Source organism: Pinus tabuliformis, chromosome 3_2 (genome assembly GCF_031772625.1).
Source record: "Pinus tabuliformis cultivar Carrire ecotype Pingquan chromosome 3_2, CPIR1, whole genome shotgun sequence".
In the NCBI taxonomy this organism is placed as follows: domain Eukaryota; kingdom Viridiplantae; phylum Streptophyta; class Pinopsida; order Pinales; family Pinaceae; genus Pinus; species Pinus tabuliformis.
This window is the reverse complement of record NC_142302.1, coordinates 821,085,628-821,103,324: the sequence shown is the minus strand read 5'-3', so window position 1 is coordinate 821,103,324 and position 17,697 is coordinate 821,085,628. Positions and strand designations below refer to the sequence as shown.

General features: G+C 34.1%; 1 protein-coding gene across 5 annotated transcripts in view; it reads right to left on the bottom strand.

Annotated features, from left to right (window-relative positions):
- Positions 1-17,394, bottom strand: part of LOC149183191 (PR5-like receptor kinase) — a 138,614-nt gene extending 121,220 nt beyond the window's left edge. For 2 of the 5 annotated variants that reach the window (XR_016257174.1, XR_016257173.1), the window contains exons 1-7: positions 17,085-17,391; positions 16,369-16,998; positions 8,591-8,740; positions 8,325-8,452; positions 8,028-8,241; positions 7,691-7,922; positions 7,440-7,594 (exon numbers count right to left, since the gene is read on the bottom strand). Coding sequence is in view for 3 of the 5 variants with exons in the window: in XM_089417084.1 (XP_089273210.1) it covers positions 7,440-7,590; positions 7,691-7,922; positions 8,028-8,241; positions 8,325-8,452; positions 8,591-8,740; positions 16,369-16,998; positions 17,085-17,148 (1,569 nt within the window). In the remaining 2 variants the exon portion in view is untranslated. Of the gene's footprint in view, positions 1-7,439; positions 7,595-7,690; positions 7,923-8,027; positions 8,242-8,324; positions 8,453-8,590; positions 8,741-16,368; positions 16,999-17,084 lie in introns of all 5 variants that reach the window. The other 3 variants (XM_089417086.1, XM_089417085.1, XM_089417084.1) reach the window with 2 other exon arrangements.
- Positions 17,395-17,697: the final 303 nt, after the last annotated feature.

Genomic DNA, 17,697 nt, shown 5'->3' with positions numbered 1-17,697 from the left:
AGGAACCTACTCACTACTCCCACTGAATATGCAATGTCTGGTCGTGTGCATACCATGGCATACATCAAACTGCCAACTGCTGAAGCATAAGGAATCTTGCTCATCTCTTCTTTCTCCTTGTCATCACTAGGACATAATTTAGTACTTAGCTTGAAGTAGGCTGCAAGGGGTGTACCAACTAGCTTGGCATCTTTCATATTAAACCTGTCAAACACCTTCTTGATATATTTTTCTTGTGACAGCCACAACCTTTTGTTTTTCCTGCCACGCATAATCCGCATGCCCAATATCTATTGTGCTGGTCCCAAATCCTTCATTGCAAATTTGCTACCCAAATCCTTCTTCATCCTATTGATCTTATTCTTATCATGCCCAACAATCAACATGTCATCCACATATAACAATAATATGATATACTTTCCTTGATCATACCTCTTGATATAGACACAATGGTCAGCTTCCAACCTCTAAAAACCATGTTCCAACATGAATGAATCAAATTTCTTGTACCATTATCGAGATGCCTGTTTCAACCCATAAAGACTCTTCTTCAACCTACAAACAAGGCCTTTTTTGCCTTTTTCTATGAAGCCTTCTGGTTGCTCCATATAAATTTCTTCCTCCAATTCACCGTGAAGGAATGCAGTTTTTACATCTAACTGTTCATATTCTAGGTCTAAAGCAGCAACTAGACCAAGAATGACTCTAATGGATGACATTATAACAACAGGTGAGAAAATTTCAGTGAAGTCAATACCTTCTTTTTGGGCAAAACCTTTCACCACCAGCCTTGCTTTATAACTCTCCTTCTTTTTGTCACCTTCATGCTTAATTCTGTAAACCCATTTGTTTTGTAGAGCCTTTCTACCTTTTGGGAGGTTTACCATCTCCCATGTTTTATTTTCCTGCAAAGAGTTCATTTCTTCTTCCATTGCATTCTTCCATTCTTTACTGTGCTCGACTTTACAAGCTTCTTGAAAACAATTAGGTTCACCTTCATTAGTCAACAAAATATAGTTTGAAGGAGGATACCTTTGTGAAGGCTTATGAGGCCTAGAAGATCTGCGAACCAACTATGGTGGTGCATTATCAGGTTGAATCTCCTGTAAAGGTTCCTGCAAGATTCCTTCTTCTTGTTGTTCATCATTTTCCACTTGTTGTTCTTCATGCTCCTGAATTTGTTGTTCATTTTCTTGCATTGGTGGTATGTTTTCCTGCTACTCTTCAAACCTGTCAATAACCTTCTTGACCTCCAACTCACCTACAATCCTCTTGAACATTTCTGACTCATTAAATATAACATCCCTGCTTCTAATAATTTTATGTTTGACTAGATCCCATAGACGATAACCAAAATCTTCATCCGCATATCCCAAAAAAATGCATTTCACAGATTTATCATCTAGGTTAGTTCTATTTTTTTTGGGAATATGTACGAATGCTTCACATCCAAAGATTTTCAAGTGAGAATAATTCAAATTCTTACCAGTCCAAACTTCTTTAGGGATACTACCATCCAAGGCTGTAGTTGGAGATCTATTTATGAGGTAGCAAGCGGTCCTGACTGCTTCAGCCCAAAAATTCTTCTCCAAACCAGAATTGGACAACATACTTCGTACCTTTTCCATAATGGTGTGATTCATCCTTTTTGCGACACCATTCTGTTGAGGAGTACTAGGCACAATCTTCTCATGCTTTATGCCAAACCTGTTACAATATTCCTTAAATGCATTTGAGCAATATTCTCCACCATTATCTGTTCTTAAACACTTCAGCAATTTGTTAGTCTCTCTTTCAACAACAACATGGAATTTTTGAAATATTCCAAACACTTCACTTTTTTTTTCATAGGCTATGCCCAAATCTTTGTGGATGCATCATCTATAAATGTTACAAAATATGATGCTCCTCTTAATGATTTGATGTTAACAGGCCCAAACGAATCTAAGTATACCAATTCTAACACATTTTTCTTTCTGTCATGGCCACCTCTAAGGAATGAAACCCTTCTTTGTCTACCATATATACAATGCTCATAAAGATCAAGATTGTAGGATTTCAAACCTGGCAATAAATTTTTACCAACAAGGATTTTTAAGCCCTTCTCGCTCATGTGACCCAAACGCTTATGCCACAGATCTGTTGAATTTCCTTCTTTTGTGACAACAACCAAATCTGATTTTCCTATCAGTGTCTTCAATGTGTATAACATTCCTGTCTTGGGTCCTTTGGCCACGATCAATGCACCTTTGCTAATTTTCTAGCCTCCTTTTCTAAAGCTTGTTGAATAGCCTTCGTCATCTAGTCGTCCCATAGAGATTAAACTCATACGCATTTTTGGTACATGCCTCACTTGTTTCAACAATATATCTTGTCCATCTTTCATCTTGATCTAGATATCTCTCACTCCAACAATACTGCAAAAATGATTATTGCCCAAATGCACTCTACCATAATCACCAAGATTATATGAAACAAAACTATCTTTGCATGGGGTTACATGGTGAGATGCCCCAGAATCAAGGATCCAATCAAAGCTACTGCTAGATATATAGACACATGCATCCTCTACTGAAACAGTAAGAAACACATCACCATCTGTGGCTACAGCAGTAGTCTCACCTTCATTTGTGCTGGATGACTTGTGATTTGTACTAGACGGTCTCTGATCCTTTTGTCTTTTCTTCCAAAATCGACATTCTTTCTTCATGTGCCCGGGTTTGCCACAATGAAAGCAGATGATTCTGCCTCTCCTTGATTTTGATCGGCCTCTCGATCTTGATCACCCTTGCCGGCCTCGATCCATTCTCCTACCACGATCAGCTAGAGCTAGAGCCTCTCCTCCCTGGTTTTCCGCAATTGACTTGCATCACAGCTCCTCATTCATTAAACTATTGCTAACATCATCAAACTTCAGGGTCCCTGTGGTTGCTGAAGTTCTCATAGCTACAATTAAATTTTCCCAACTGTTTGGCATAGAACACATCAGCAATATGGCTCCTATTTCATCATCTAAAATGATTTTAACAGAGGCAAGTTGATTAGTAAGAATATTAAATGAATTCAAGTGCTCAGCAACTGAAGCACCCTCCTTCATTTTGAGATTATAAAGCTTCTTCATCAAGAACACTTTGTTTGATGCCGTGTTCTTCTCATATAGATCATGGAGCTTCTTCCATAATCCTTCTGTCGTCTTTTCTCCAGACACATTGAAATAAACATCCTTTGCTAAATATTGGCGGATTGTTGCAATCGTCTTTCTATCTAGCTTATTCCACTCTTCATTTGTCATCAATGAGGGTTTCTTTGTTGTGCCCTCAATCAGCAAATATTGATCCTTTAAAATTAGCATATCCTCCATCTGTGATTTCCATAGGGCTAAATTATCCCCGCTCAACTTCTCCATATCTGTAACTGTTGTCTCCATTTTCAATCAAATTCACGCCCTAAAACACAAAAACTCCACTTAGAAATAAAACTTTAATTATTGTTTTTTAAAATTTAGTAATAATGACCTTCCTCCTTTTAAAATACCCTTCTCAAAATTCCTACTCCTTTTAAAATATGCTTTTCAAAATTCCAACATATAATTATATATGTTTTATAATAAGTATAAAAAACATATATAATGTTTTAACCTTTTCACATTTCACACATACATATGTTGGTTTGAGGAAAAAATTGACGTATACGCGCAAGCTTGACGTTAAAAAAACTTACAAACACCACATTTCAACTCCAAACTCCACGGATCTCCACGTTTCAAACTCCAACAACACGTTTCAACATAGATCCACGACCTTGTTTTTCTTGCAGCAACTGTCTTTTAGTTCCAGCGTTCCTCAACGATTTCCTGGACAGATCCCTTTCCTGGACTCTCTTCTTTGCAGGGATTTCCGATTTTCTGGACAGATCCTTCAACAGCTCCAGAGGTAACAGCCAGCGTTTTAACGAACGCTGCCAAAGCAAGGCGATGGCACTAAGTGGCTTGCACAGTGGATATTCGACCCTAGCTCCGATACCAGTTGTTAGATCAAAGCATACATAACACACAACGGAATTATACTCAGAGACTTAGATGGCAATAGCAGAGAATAATTCAAAGAGATGGACAAATGGGGAAATAACATGATTACTCAATCAGAAACAACGGAATAGATAAAACAATCACTGGAGAACAGAAATCACTTTGCATTACATAACAAGCTTGGACCTTGGCTTACTTGCTTTCCTTGGCCAGAGAAATTACAAATTTATAGAGGCAGAAGAAGGATCTAGAATCCTGTATGTGATTCAGATGGAGATCTGGAATGGTCTAGAAACTAATGGTGGTGTAGAAATATCTAGAATCCTGCATGTGATTCTAGAAACTACTGGCAGTGTAGAAGGATTTAGAATCCTACATGAATTTGGCTTCACACTTAACACTGTATCGATTCTGAAACAGAACCACAACAGAACAAAAACCCTGCCTTGCTCGACTACATGTCAAGTAATCCTCTACAAAAGCGTTCGACCCTAGGAATCCCTGATAAAATGTTTACGGCATGGATTAGGCATCGGGCGTTTGCTATTATGCTAGCAGGAGTCATGGCAATAGTTTGAAAATTACATCCATGGTGGTAATGATGAAATTTGCTTTACTGTTGTTGTATCGCTGAAACACTCATTTTTTGTATGGTTATTATTTTTACAGATAATTATATAAATTAAATGATGAGTAAAAGTCATAAATACTATTTTTCTTTTTCAAAAGAATAAACCTTCAATCATCACAGTGAAGATAAAAAAACATTTCTTTTTTTTTTTTTTCCTTTTTTTTTAATTTATAAAGATTAATTTTATCATAAATTTATTTTAAATTATTATTATGGTAACAAAAATTAATATAAAAATTAAAAAAGTGTATATTTAAAAAATATATATGATGAAATTTTTAATTATGGTGATTTATTTTACTTTATTATAAAAAAATTAATTTATAGACTTTATTACAATTCTATAAGTTAGTATTATGTTTTTGTCAATATCACTATCCAGAAGAAAAACCAGAGTCTATTTCATAAGCTACTTGTTCATATACAAATTTTTAATTAATTAGTTTAATTATGAATAATTTTGATTGCATTCTACTATCCACTTAATAATCTTTTTAATTAATTAAGAATAATTTTGATTACAATTTATCATTTATCTAATAATTATTAATAATTAAATTATTTCAAAATAATCACATTTCTTTTTTAATTTTTTCTTTTTTATATATAGTGAGAAAACCCATTATAATTTAATAGTGGTTTATCACCATTATTCCAAAAAAACCAAACTATCTAGAATTACCTCACTCGTGATGAACAAAAAAAGCAAGTTTTCACTATAGTTCTTAGATGGTTAACCTATTTCTTTAGTTCTTGGATGGTTAACCTATTTCTTTCTGACAAGCTCCTAACCAAATGAAAACAAAAACAGTTTTTAAACATTAGCCCTAATTGTTCCATAACCGTTTTTACATTAAAAAAATATTTTTTAATATATATAAACCTCAATTGTAACAGTGGATATCCTTAGCTCCTTTCTCGTTCAGTTTCACCTTTTTCGTTTCTGATTTATGTTGGAAGTACTACACACCTACATGCGGACACTTAGTTAGAGCATGGGACTACATGATTTACTCCCTGATTTGCTCCTTCTTTAACTCCGCAACTGGTTAGTTCTTCTGCATGATTTACTCCCTCATTTGCTCCTCCTTTCATTCCACAAGTGGCTAGTTCTCTCCCGCTAAGTTACCAAGTTCGGCCGTATCGGCCCAAAAAATTCGGAAATTCGTCAGTACGATTCGGTTCGCGTTTTAATACGGTAAATTTAATACGGTACGGAGTTTTTAGTTTATGGATTCAATTTATGTTAACAATGCCCAAAGTTTGCGAGTTCTTATTATCTTCCAACCGGTCGTCGTTGCCGTTATTAGCAAAGACGCCGAGAAGAGGGCACGGCCCTTCGGAATAGCGTTTGAATCTCCTTTCATCAATTAGCAAGCATGCAATGTAAAATAGATCTAAGCTGAAAAATAATAATTTTTATATTCAATAATGTGATAGAAATTTTAGTATTAAAAAGTTCAAAGAGAAGGGTAAGTTATATATTAAAAAAATTGTAAAAATTTTAAAATAGTTTTTCTCATTCTTATTTAGATGATAGTTATTAGTAAATTGGATAATAGTGGTTCATTGCAATTGTTGATATGGACTCGAATTTAATTTAAAGGTTCAGAAATTAATTTATACATATTTATCATTGAATAAATTTGAATTTGAAGAAGAAAGAGATTGAGATATAAGTTTTTTGATCTGTGTTGATTACTTGAAACTTAATTTTAATATTCAATATCTAATTTTTCTATAAATATCAGATTTGAATATTTGTTATTTATATTATTATATTTGACTTACACGCTTTTTAAATTTGCAATACTAATAAATTTTGTTTGATGCATTTTTCTTTCATTATTAGGTAATTTTAAATAGACATAAAAGATTAATATTGGAAATAAGTACCACATTATTCAAAGTATCAAGTGACGAAAGATTCATTTCATTTATTTATTTATTTATTTTTTTTTTTTTAAATAGAAAATTGTTAGTCTTTATAAGATGTATATTGTCGAATTTTTCTCCTATTGAATTTTACATTGTCAAATTTTTTCCGTATCGAATCGAATTCGAATCCATATTCGAATTCGAATTTGGTAACTATGCTCTCCAAAACTACTTGTAGGTGTTGAGTCTTCTCATTGATCACCACTATGGTGCATTACCTTGAGATCTTCACCCAGTAATGCTATATCATGAGCATTGTAACCTATTTTCTAATGAATCATTCTTTTGTTTTTTCGATTTTCTTTTAGTGTTTTTGCTCTGCAAAGCTGTGTGTTCAACCTTTACTAGCTAGATTCATCTGTGAAGGTTTTCTAACACATTTACATGGTATCAGAGCTTGGACCCAGGTTCGATTCCCCCAAGTTGGGTTTGAGGGGAGGTGTTGGAAGAATCCCCTGAGTTGCTTTTGAGGGGAGATGTTGGAAGAATCACCACAGCTCTATGGAATTCGTAATTTCCACCCTGAGAATCCTAGTTACTAGTTTGAAATGTTTACCAACATTCCAACAATTTACAATGTGATGAACCCACAAGTATCCAGATCTTATTTTACGCTTCGCAGGATGGATTTCAGCATTATGCTAACGACAAATCATGGATTCTGCCACGTAATTACAGGATTTTAGATAGTTATCATATAAAAAAGCAAATCATGGATTTCTTAAGGACGCCGATCGAAGTGATTATATCATTTGAATATTTCATTCCCAACCAGAGAAATAAAACATGTTCCGAGATGATAATTATCAAACTATAGTTATCTTCCTTAAAACAGAGACTCACCCATTCGAGAAGAAGCTGAAGAGGGGCTGGCAGTCTTGTGTCCACGCATTTTCTCCCACTCACGATCTCAAGAACCACGATGCCGTAACTATAAATGTCAGCTTTTTCAGTTAATTGCCCGTGAACGGCATATTCGGGTGCAGTGTAGCCTCTGCCTTATACCAAATTCGTGAAAGGCACAAGTTAATGTCTGGATTCAACAGCCTATGAAGACCTTCCGAAACAGATAATACATAAATGGCTGAACTTACATTGTTCCTCGGACTCTAGTAGAAACGTGCGTTTGGCTTTCTGGGAAAAACCTAGCCAATCCAAAATCCGCAATTTTGGGATGAAGTCTGTCATCCAGTAGTATATTTGCACATTTAATGTCTCTGTGTATAATACGAACGTTGGATTCCCCGTGCAGATATGCAAGGCCTCGAGCTGTGCCTACTATAATGTTTAAACGGTTTTCCCAGCTCAAAGGATTTTGTATCTCGCCTGCGGACCTCCAGCAATAGTATTCTAAAGCTTCAGTGCAAGTTACATGATTTCTAAAAACAACATGAATTGTGAAAAACAATCGCATTAGTAAGAACAACGTACCGAACAAATGTTTGTCAAGACTGTTATTTGACATATATTCGTAAACCAGCAAGCGTTTATGCCCTCTCTTGCAACATCCGAGTAAACGAACAAGATTACGGTGACGGACGCTGCTGATGAGCTTCACTTCCGTCAGAAATTCCTCAGCAGCTTGAGCAGTGTGCTTTCCATTAAGTTTCTTTACGGCAACATCCCTCCCATCCGGAAGTCTTCCCTGCTCATCGGACCCATTACAAATAATCTGTAAACAGACCATATAGTTGAACAGAACCATCAAAACCACGTCTTATATTATACCTTATAAACTTCGCCGAATCCTCCTTTGCCAAGCATGTTGTTTCTGTCAAAGTTCCCAGTCGAATCTCTGAGAACCTTGTACTCAAACAGAACTTCCCCGAAATTTCCCCTTGCATCTAAATTCTTGTCTGCGCAGAGCATCAAAACAACAATTTTCTTCTTCATAACGATTGGATCAGACCAGGTTTTACAAGAAAAGAGAAATAGAAAACAAGAAAACTCAGCGGAACTCAGCATGGAAACTATAATGCAATCATATATATGACCTGTTCTAATAAAGCTCTTGCAGTGTCTAACAAACACCAAGCACAGCGTCACAATTATAGTTGTTCCGACGACGCTTCCCAACAATATAGGCAGTATTTTCGATCTTGTTTTACCGGAAGGCAGCAATCTGGGCGGTTTTTCCAAATTCCCTGGTGGCGGTGTCAAATTCGTCTATAAGTCAAATTCTTTGATGTTGCGATTATAACGAAAACAAAAGAATCAACACACATACATTTTATATTATGATAAAACAAAAAACACATGCACCAAATGTAAAGAATTCCCCGAGAGAAAGACTGGTTATCGGTGAAAATTGAATAATTTGAGTAGCGCATAAAACAGCAACTCATCGACACCTCTAGTTTCAGTGAGGGCAGGGGAATAGAGGTGTACTTGATTCCCTGAAATTACATATAGGTATGTTTGATTTCGAAATTATGTTTAATTTGTATTGATTAAGTTTAAGAAGTAGGTTAGGTTGTTCAAAGAGTTTTCACAGTCTATAATTAATAAATTATGTGTATGTCCTAGACTCTTGATTAATCATTAAATCATAACTATAAAAAAATATATATATTCCCGAGTTTCTTTCCGGTATGGTTGGTAATCAATACGCATCACCACGGAGACCATATAAGAGACCATTGATGGAGCCAACGGGATCATTGTTATTTGCAGAAGCTTCGGTCATGTCTCGCGTGGATAAGGCCGGAGCTTTTTGAAATAATATCATGTGGACCACTGTCCTTTGTGAAGGAACAGTATCGAGAAGAAAACTCAGAAGCAGCCCCTGAACATAAAACCTAGAAATCTTGTGGTTGTGGGCGAATTCTTAGGAGTGTACTGCTTGGACCATATCACTAATAGGATGATTTTCTTGTTGAAATATGTTTCAGTTCGTTGCTTCTCTCTCATTGTAGGCTGGATTTTGCTTTACACTGTCCTAATTGTGGTGTGTGGGATGTCCTAGGGTCTAGTTAAGGTGGCCAGTGTGGTTGCTAAACACCCCAGTGTGACTTGTGCTCCTTTTTGTTGTGGTTTTATGTTTCCGAAGGGTCAAATGGTTGAAGGACTAAAAGTATGTGGAATTTTATTCCCATTGGTTGGGAGTTTTGGCAGGGATGGAGAGCTTGTAGGTGCGAGGGATGGCGGTGGTTCTCCTAGTGGGCTAGTCTCGTAAACAGGGGTTGGCGGTTTCCTGCATTGTGGACATCAAGTGGTAGATGTCCTAGGGCTAGTGGAAGTATTGAAAGCTCCTCATTCACATGGTGTGAGGATGAGCCAACGACTGAGGTGTTTTGGGCATGGGGTCTACTCATCTTTCCTGATAGCCGAGACATTGGTTGAGAATCTTGGTGTGGGTAGAGAAAGGTTACCAGCGAGGCCTCATACAACACCAATGAGGTTGAGATCGTATAGGTGCTAGTCCTCATGGCCAGGGGGTAGTGTGCCATGTGGAACAATAAGATGAAGGGGAGGAGATTCAATAACGAAACATCATCTCACCTGGGTGTGTACACCTTCCTCTACTTTTTGACTTGCTCAAAGCACAAATTCACTTGGTAATAACAACACTGGAGCAGTTGGCCCATGATCATCACAATGATTACAACGAGATCATTGGTTTTATGAATGATCTCCGACATAATTAGTGGTATATAATGGATAGGTTGGTTTCCCTTCGCAAAGATCAGAAGCACCTCTTGGAGCGGTTGGACAACTTTGAAGGGAGAATGGCACATATGAAAGCACATGTTCATGAAGCATTTCACCAACCAAGGGGCAATGGCCCCAATGAATCAACTCCAAGTAATATTGATGTTTAATGATGACCGTGGGTTGATTTTGATTCTTGGCAGTTTTTGTCCCTTTGGGCAACTAGTCTTTGGTCCTCAAGTTTTTTCTTGTTATTGCCAATGTCTTTTTGTCACTACCATCTGGCCAACAAATCTCGTCGAAGTGAGGCCAATGGTGTTTTGAAGATATGCTCCTCGCAATGTTTCCCTTGACTTAATAGAATATAATAACTTATATACATATATATATATATAGATATATATATAGATATAGATATATATATATATATATAAAGTTAAAATGAAAAACATTTTCTTTTGAATTGTCCCACTTAAATCTAAATTTTAAAATATTTGTCATATAATCAACTTCTTAAATCTTCTAATGCAACAAAATTATAGTGATTTTGAAATACTTCTTTAACCACTTTTCTAACATAGATTTTTTTTTTTTTTCCAAGTAATATTTAACCTTTTAAAAATCTATAAAATACTTTTTTTTTTTTTTTTTTTTTTTATTTCATTGAATGTTAATCATTATCATCATATTCTTTCAAGTGGTGTGTGATGGATGGGTTACCTATGGGAAGTCCTAGTGTTGCACCCTCTCCCTTTGTCAATTAGGATTATCCCTTGTGATTGGGAGGACAAGGTCAAATCTGGATGGGTGACCTTCCAAGAAGTCCTAGTGTTGCACCCTCCCTTTTGTCAATTAGGATTATCCCTTGTGATTGGGAGGACAAGGTCAAATCTGGATGGGTGACCTTCCAAGAAGTCCTAGTGTTGCACCCTCCCTTTTGTCAATTAGGATTATCCTCAGTGGTTGGGAAGAAATAGTCAAATCCTCCCCACTAATGTTCAATTCCCCAAATAATATGAGAATGTTAAAAAACTATATATACATATAGTTTTATGAAAAATATATATAATAATAATAATATTTATGAAAATTGTAATTAAATAAATTAATACTTTTAAATATTTTGAAATTTTTATATTTTATATTAGTCAAAAGTCTACTTTACTTTAGAATGTAGATGATACATTCTAAAGTAGTTGATATTATTGATAAATTAATATTCTGATTTATTTAGAACAAAGGGGTCTCACAAGTGAAGGTTATGTCAGGTAAGTCCAAGCCCGAAGAGAAAAAAACCTGGAGATTTAGGAACGTAACTGCTCGATTTGTTAAAGCAAAGTTCCAAATAGGATTTTCGTGCAGTAGATACTGTTCACCCTGTACGATCACAAACTAAGTTCCAAGATAATCCATCTAGGAAACAAGGCCATCCAAAAGGCAAACATTATCGCAGCCGATCACGGAATCGGTCACTTCTTGTCCGCATAACATTAAAAACAAGAAATTAGTTCGGACACCGTTTTATGTAGAATATTCAACATAACAAATGTCACAAAGTTCTTAATGTTAATCAATATCAAATAGTCGGAGAATGAAACCGAATATAAGATAAACTAAATACAAATATCACAAAGTTCTTAATATTTATCAGTATCAAAATAGGCGGAGAATGGAGCCGAAATACAAAGTAGACTAAATGTATTTGAAACTGGCCTAAAGTAAGTCAAGGGCAATGAACATATCACATCAAAGGAAAGCAAAATATATGGTAGTGAATGTCGTGTGAAACACGGCTCTCGAAAAAGGTAAACTTAATTGCGTGAAGATCACGGAAAGGTACGGTCCTTTTCCGTTGCATGACGTTTAAAAAAAAAAAAAACAAACACAATGATAAACTAAATACAAATATCACAAAGTTCTTAATATTTATCAGTATCAAAATAGTCGGAGAATGGAGCCGAAATACAAAGTAGACTAAACAAATCACATCAAAGGAAAGCAAAATATATGGTAGTGAATGTCGTGTGAAATACGGCTCTCAAGAAAGGCAAACTTAATTGCGTGAAGATCACGGAAAGGTAAGGTCCTTTTCCGTTGCATGACGTTTACCATAAAAACAAAAAAAAAAACTTAATAATAAAGTAATTGTGTGAAGATCACGGAAAGGTAAGGTCCTTTTCCGTTGCATGACGTTTACCATAAACACAAAAAACCAAAAAACTTAATAATAAATACAGTGGTCAGTTCTAATGTCGAAACATTTGTCGATAAGTTGGAAGTGATGTTTTTTTTTTGTTGGTTTAATTAACCAGGATTTGAATATTGAATTCTTATAACAAGGAGATGGTAAATTGAGCTGCCCTGCTTGATTGTAAAGAAGGATATATTATTAACCCCTTCCAGTATTATTAAAATTACTTTTTTACTATGAAATTTGAATGAAGGTTAAATTTAAAAAATTAAAATAATTTAATTATATATAGATGATTATGTTGTATGTGTTTTTGGAATGTGGGAATATTGGGAACTTGGGTATGAGTAAGTTTCTCCAAAATGTACAAGAAACAGTGAATCACGGTAATATTATATAATAAAAATATCAGAAATATAAAAATAAAAAATATTTTTTTTAATTATATAATTTATATAATAATAAAAATTAATATTGGATCAAAATATTAATATTAAAATCAGTTTAAATATGTAAATAATAAATATAATCTCTCTTATATATAAATATATTCTTTGGGTGTCTTTCTCTCTCAGTGTCTCCTTTATATATATATATATATAAAATATTAAAATGTCAAGTTCATTATAACACATGACAAGTCTTTGAAACAATCTAGCTTAAAAATATATAAGAATAGTTTTACATACGTTTTTCTAGTTATTCTTAAGAGAAAAGTTAAAGCAACTCTAATGTTTAAGCATTGACTCCCACATACAATATGCACACACAATCTTCTAGGATATATACACATAAACAACAAAAGAAATACTTATCAGCATGAGATCCCAGATATCGCCCTTACATCGAGGTGTCAGACATTTCCTTAACCCATCAAAAGATTGCTCCAATTTGTCAATTAAGGATATCAGTGTTAAGGATGTCTTTGGCCTTTCTTCCTATAAAGATTTCAACTTAGGCTCATGTTTTGTGAATAGTCTTCAAAATTCCTAAAACATTCCCAAACTCAAGCGCAAGGACTATTGGAATGAGTTTCCCAACTCTTAAAAACAATTCCTACGTCACATAGATATATGACAATCCTAAATTACTAATAAAATAATCTAATAATTTGCAAAATACTACATTAAATGATCATCTTCTACTTTATATATTTTTTAAATAATAGAAAAGTTGTAATTTTTAAATAATAGAAAAGTTCGAGTAGAAACCGTTGCTATTGATTGCTATTTAAAAATATAAATATACATTTTTATGCTCTTCAAAAAGATAAGCTTTCTGTTTTAAACTTTTGAAATTTTCAACCACAAGAAGTACATTTATGTTATATGAATAATAATAAATTTAAGACAATAATAATGTCAATTTATGAGAGGGAATTGGTAAAAACAATTTAGTTTTTAAAATATTTTTAATATAAAAATTAATTTATGTTTTGAATATAAAATTTAATTAATATTTTATATATAAATTTTAGGTATAAATTTATTACATGGTGTTAATAATATTGTAATATATAAAATTATTTATAATTTTTTTTATTTAAATATATTTTTAAATTTTAAATTGTTAAATAAAACTGAATTATAATATTAAAAATTAAAATTACAAACTTTTTCTTAATTCAAAAGAGAAAGATAATCATTTCTATTAGTTAAGTGTGGCTTAAATGAATTCTAGTAATTAATTTTTTAAAATTATATTAATAAAAGCTAAACCTATGATATTAAAAATTATGAATTTTTCTTACACTATATAATATCAAAATCTACTTCTTACTTTAATTTTATGAACAAGTTGTTAGAATTTTTTTGTAATTTAATTGTGGTTTAAATGAATGCTAATAGCTAATAGTTACATGCACATTTATGTTTTGAAAATACGTTTGTTTTTTTGTTTGTTTGTTTATTTTTATTTTTTTTCGAGGGAAATTTTCACTACTTTTTTTCTGGAGGCAGTTTTTGTTATATGTTTTGAATTATTTTCCAACATATATTTTGGTCAAATTTTCCAATTTTTTTTTAAGAATTTGTTGGAATCACAAGTTTGAATTGTTAACTCAGTACCTCAAAGATTTTTCAATTTGTTGAATCCATAAATGTAGTTGAAAATGCATTTTAAATAACAAAAAAACATGAATTAACTAAAATTGTTTTACAACAGAGAACTCTAAATTTCTTAATAAAATTATTTGAATGATAAAAATGAATTGTGATCTCCAAAGGTTTTCCAAAAACACTAGATTTATTTATTCATTCAAAAATAAATTCTAAATAAAGAAAATTTACAATCTCCCCATAAATTATATCTTTGAATTGCAATGCAAAAGTCAAAACCAAAAATCAAATTTCGCCATTCTAAACAATGAAAAATTACAATGTCATAAAAAATTACATAATTTAGATGAAAAAATCTAAGCATATAACAATTGCATCTTGTCTTGTTCATTCTTACACAACTCATACTTGTGATTCCCATAACTCTTCACAAGAGTTTGTGTCTTGTTCATTCTTACACAACTCATACTTGTGATTCCCATAACTCTTCACAAGAGTTTGTGTAAAATCCTCTATGAAAAAGTCAAATGATAGGAAAAGCCAAATGATAGAAGAGATAGGCACTGCAATCTAATTGTTTTAGATGTTGACTTTTTGACCTAAATTTGGTGATGAGTTTTTAGCATTTGCACCGTACTGACTATACATTTCAAAACTACCCTCGCAAATTTTCAATAAATTAATTTTGAAAAGCCAAAATTGATCAGAATCGTTCACACAAACCAAGTACCCATAATTTAAAAAAAATGTTAATTTGATTCACATTTTAAAAAACATTTAGTAAAAAATATATCATGCAAACTTTAAAAAACAAAACCAACGCATAAAACAATTAAACTAAGACTTATATTTTTATTTTTATTTTATTTTAACTATAATATTGTAAAGAAGAGATAGGCACTGCAATCTAATTGTTTTAGATGTTGACTTTTTGACCTAAATTTGGTGATGAGTTTTTAGCATTTGCACCGTACTGACTATACATTTCAAAACTACCCTCGCAAATTTTCAATAAATTAATTTTGAAAAGCCAAAATTGATCAGAATCGTTCACACAAACCAAGTACCCATAATTTTAAAAAAATGTTAATTTGATTCACATTTTAAAAAACATTTAGTAAAAAATATATCTTGCAAACTTTAAAAAACAAAACCAACGCATAAAACAATTAAACTAAGACTTATATTTTTATTTTAATTTTATTTTAACTATAATATTGTAAATCCTGACGGACAAATTTATAGTAAAAAGGGGATATTTTTTTGCTATTGAAAAGAACGCCATTTTATTTAAAAGCAAAACGGTAAATAAAGAGGATCTACAGAAAGAAGATCTATACTGTATACGATAATGCTAAGTAACCTGAACGCTGATATCGGTAGTTTAATTGGGTAACATTTTGACCTCGGAATCTGGTGACGCTAATTTTGTTTTTGTTTTCTAGAAATCGCAAACATTTCGCTATTAAATACAGAGATGGATTTTACGTTATGGAATATTTTGGATTGTGCACATTTAACCATTTAGAATTATAATTTCTCATTCTCTAATATAATTGAGATATATAAAAAAATCTCTCATTACCATTTTTCCTAAATAACCATAACCAAAATGAATGAATACTAAATTCAATAGGTTGAGTACTCAGATCATAGATGTGCATTCGGACAGAGAAATACGCAATTTGTACACAGAAATCCAAACCCTCAGTACCCGCTCAGGAGGTCAAAGAGATCTATTTAAAAATCATAAAATAAAGAATTATCGCAACAATGTATAATATGTTGAGAAAGATCGAAAATCCACTCTATGATTCTCCAAAATCCACTCGTATGATTCTTAAGCTGTCACATAGTAGAACAGAGAACTGACCTTGAAAGGAGGTGGCATTGGCGCAGAAAACAACTTTATAGTCAGTGCTTCTGGAGCAACTGAAGGTGCTAGCGGTGTCGTTTTTAGCGTAGCTGTAACCACCGGGGCATTGGCCATTGAAAAACTTCGAATAATGACTGGTACTGCAACTGTTGGAATGATTCCCAGGGCAACAATATTGTGGTGTCTTGAAACTAGTGCAGGCGCTATTGCATCTGTCGGAAACCCTCAGTTCAGAGGGACTGACGGGACTTATTGTGCTGTTGCAGCTAATTGCTGGGCACGAATAGTTGGAGGGTATGATCGACATTGGCAGATTGAATCCATCGACGAGAGAGATGTCGTAAAGGTGCTTTTCATCGATAGAATACTCGACCAGAGTTGCAGGAGTGGCCCCAAACCCTTTACAGTATAGTAGGCCCTCGCAGTCTCCAGTTTTGCAGCTGCCTTGGCCGCTGCTGTTGAAGGAACACCCAGTGCGTCCCCACAACCTGCCCCTTGTTGTTTTCGTGAGTATTGGAAGCGTCCACGACTGCCCTCTGTCCAGACGTTTCCCACCGCCCGGTGAACCGGCTGCCCAAACCGTGAATCGGCAGTTGTTCTGGATCTCGAATGTCGCACCTTCTGTTCCTGCAAGGATCACACATACGATTATAAAGTTGAAGTCTTAAAAAAAATAGGAGAAAAGAAAGCATGTCTATCGTTGCAGTTATTACCCAGCATAGGGCAAATGTATAACACTGGCATGAATGCAAAGGAAACTCCCTTTGCTCTTGCCATGACTGTGGTTCGCACTTTAACCAGGAAAAAGCCGAATTAGGAGAAACCGCTCATAATCCGTCCACAGCAACGCGCAATAGTCTGCGTTCTCGCGAAACCCATGACAATTAGCGCGTGTACCGCCTGGTCACTTTTGCCGGCCATTGACCATTGTAGTGCGGTCTTCGGTAGATTTACTTTCCATCCGCAAACGAATTGACCTTTAAATCGTACATCAATGGGCGAATATTAATTGAGGTGCTCAGACTTTCCAAAACAATTTGCTTTTTGTTTTTCTTTAATCATACAGTGAATCGGTAACGTTCAGCCCTAATCTATGGGAGACTCACGATCAAACGCATAGCTGCCACTATAACACCAACAGCATAACCAACCACCTACAAGTCTGGTATATTGAGTTCCTATGATTTTAGGAAGAGCAGACTCACGGGAAAGGGGAATCCAGTTCCTATAATTTTAGGAAGAGCAGACTCAGGGGAAAGGGGAATCCGCCCTTCTAACCGCCACCACAGCAAGTCATTGTACTCAATGAGATTTGAACTTCGGTCT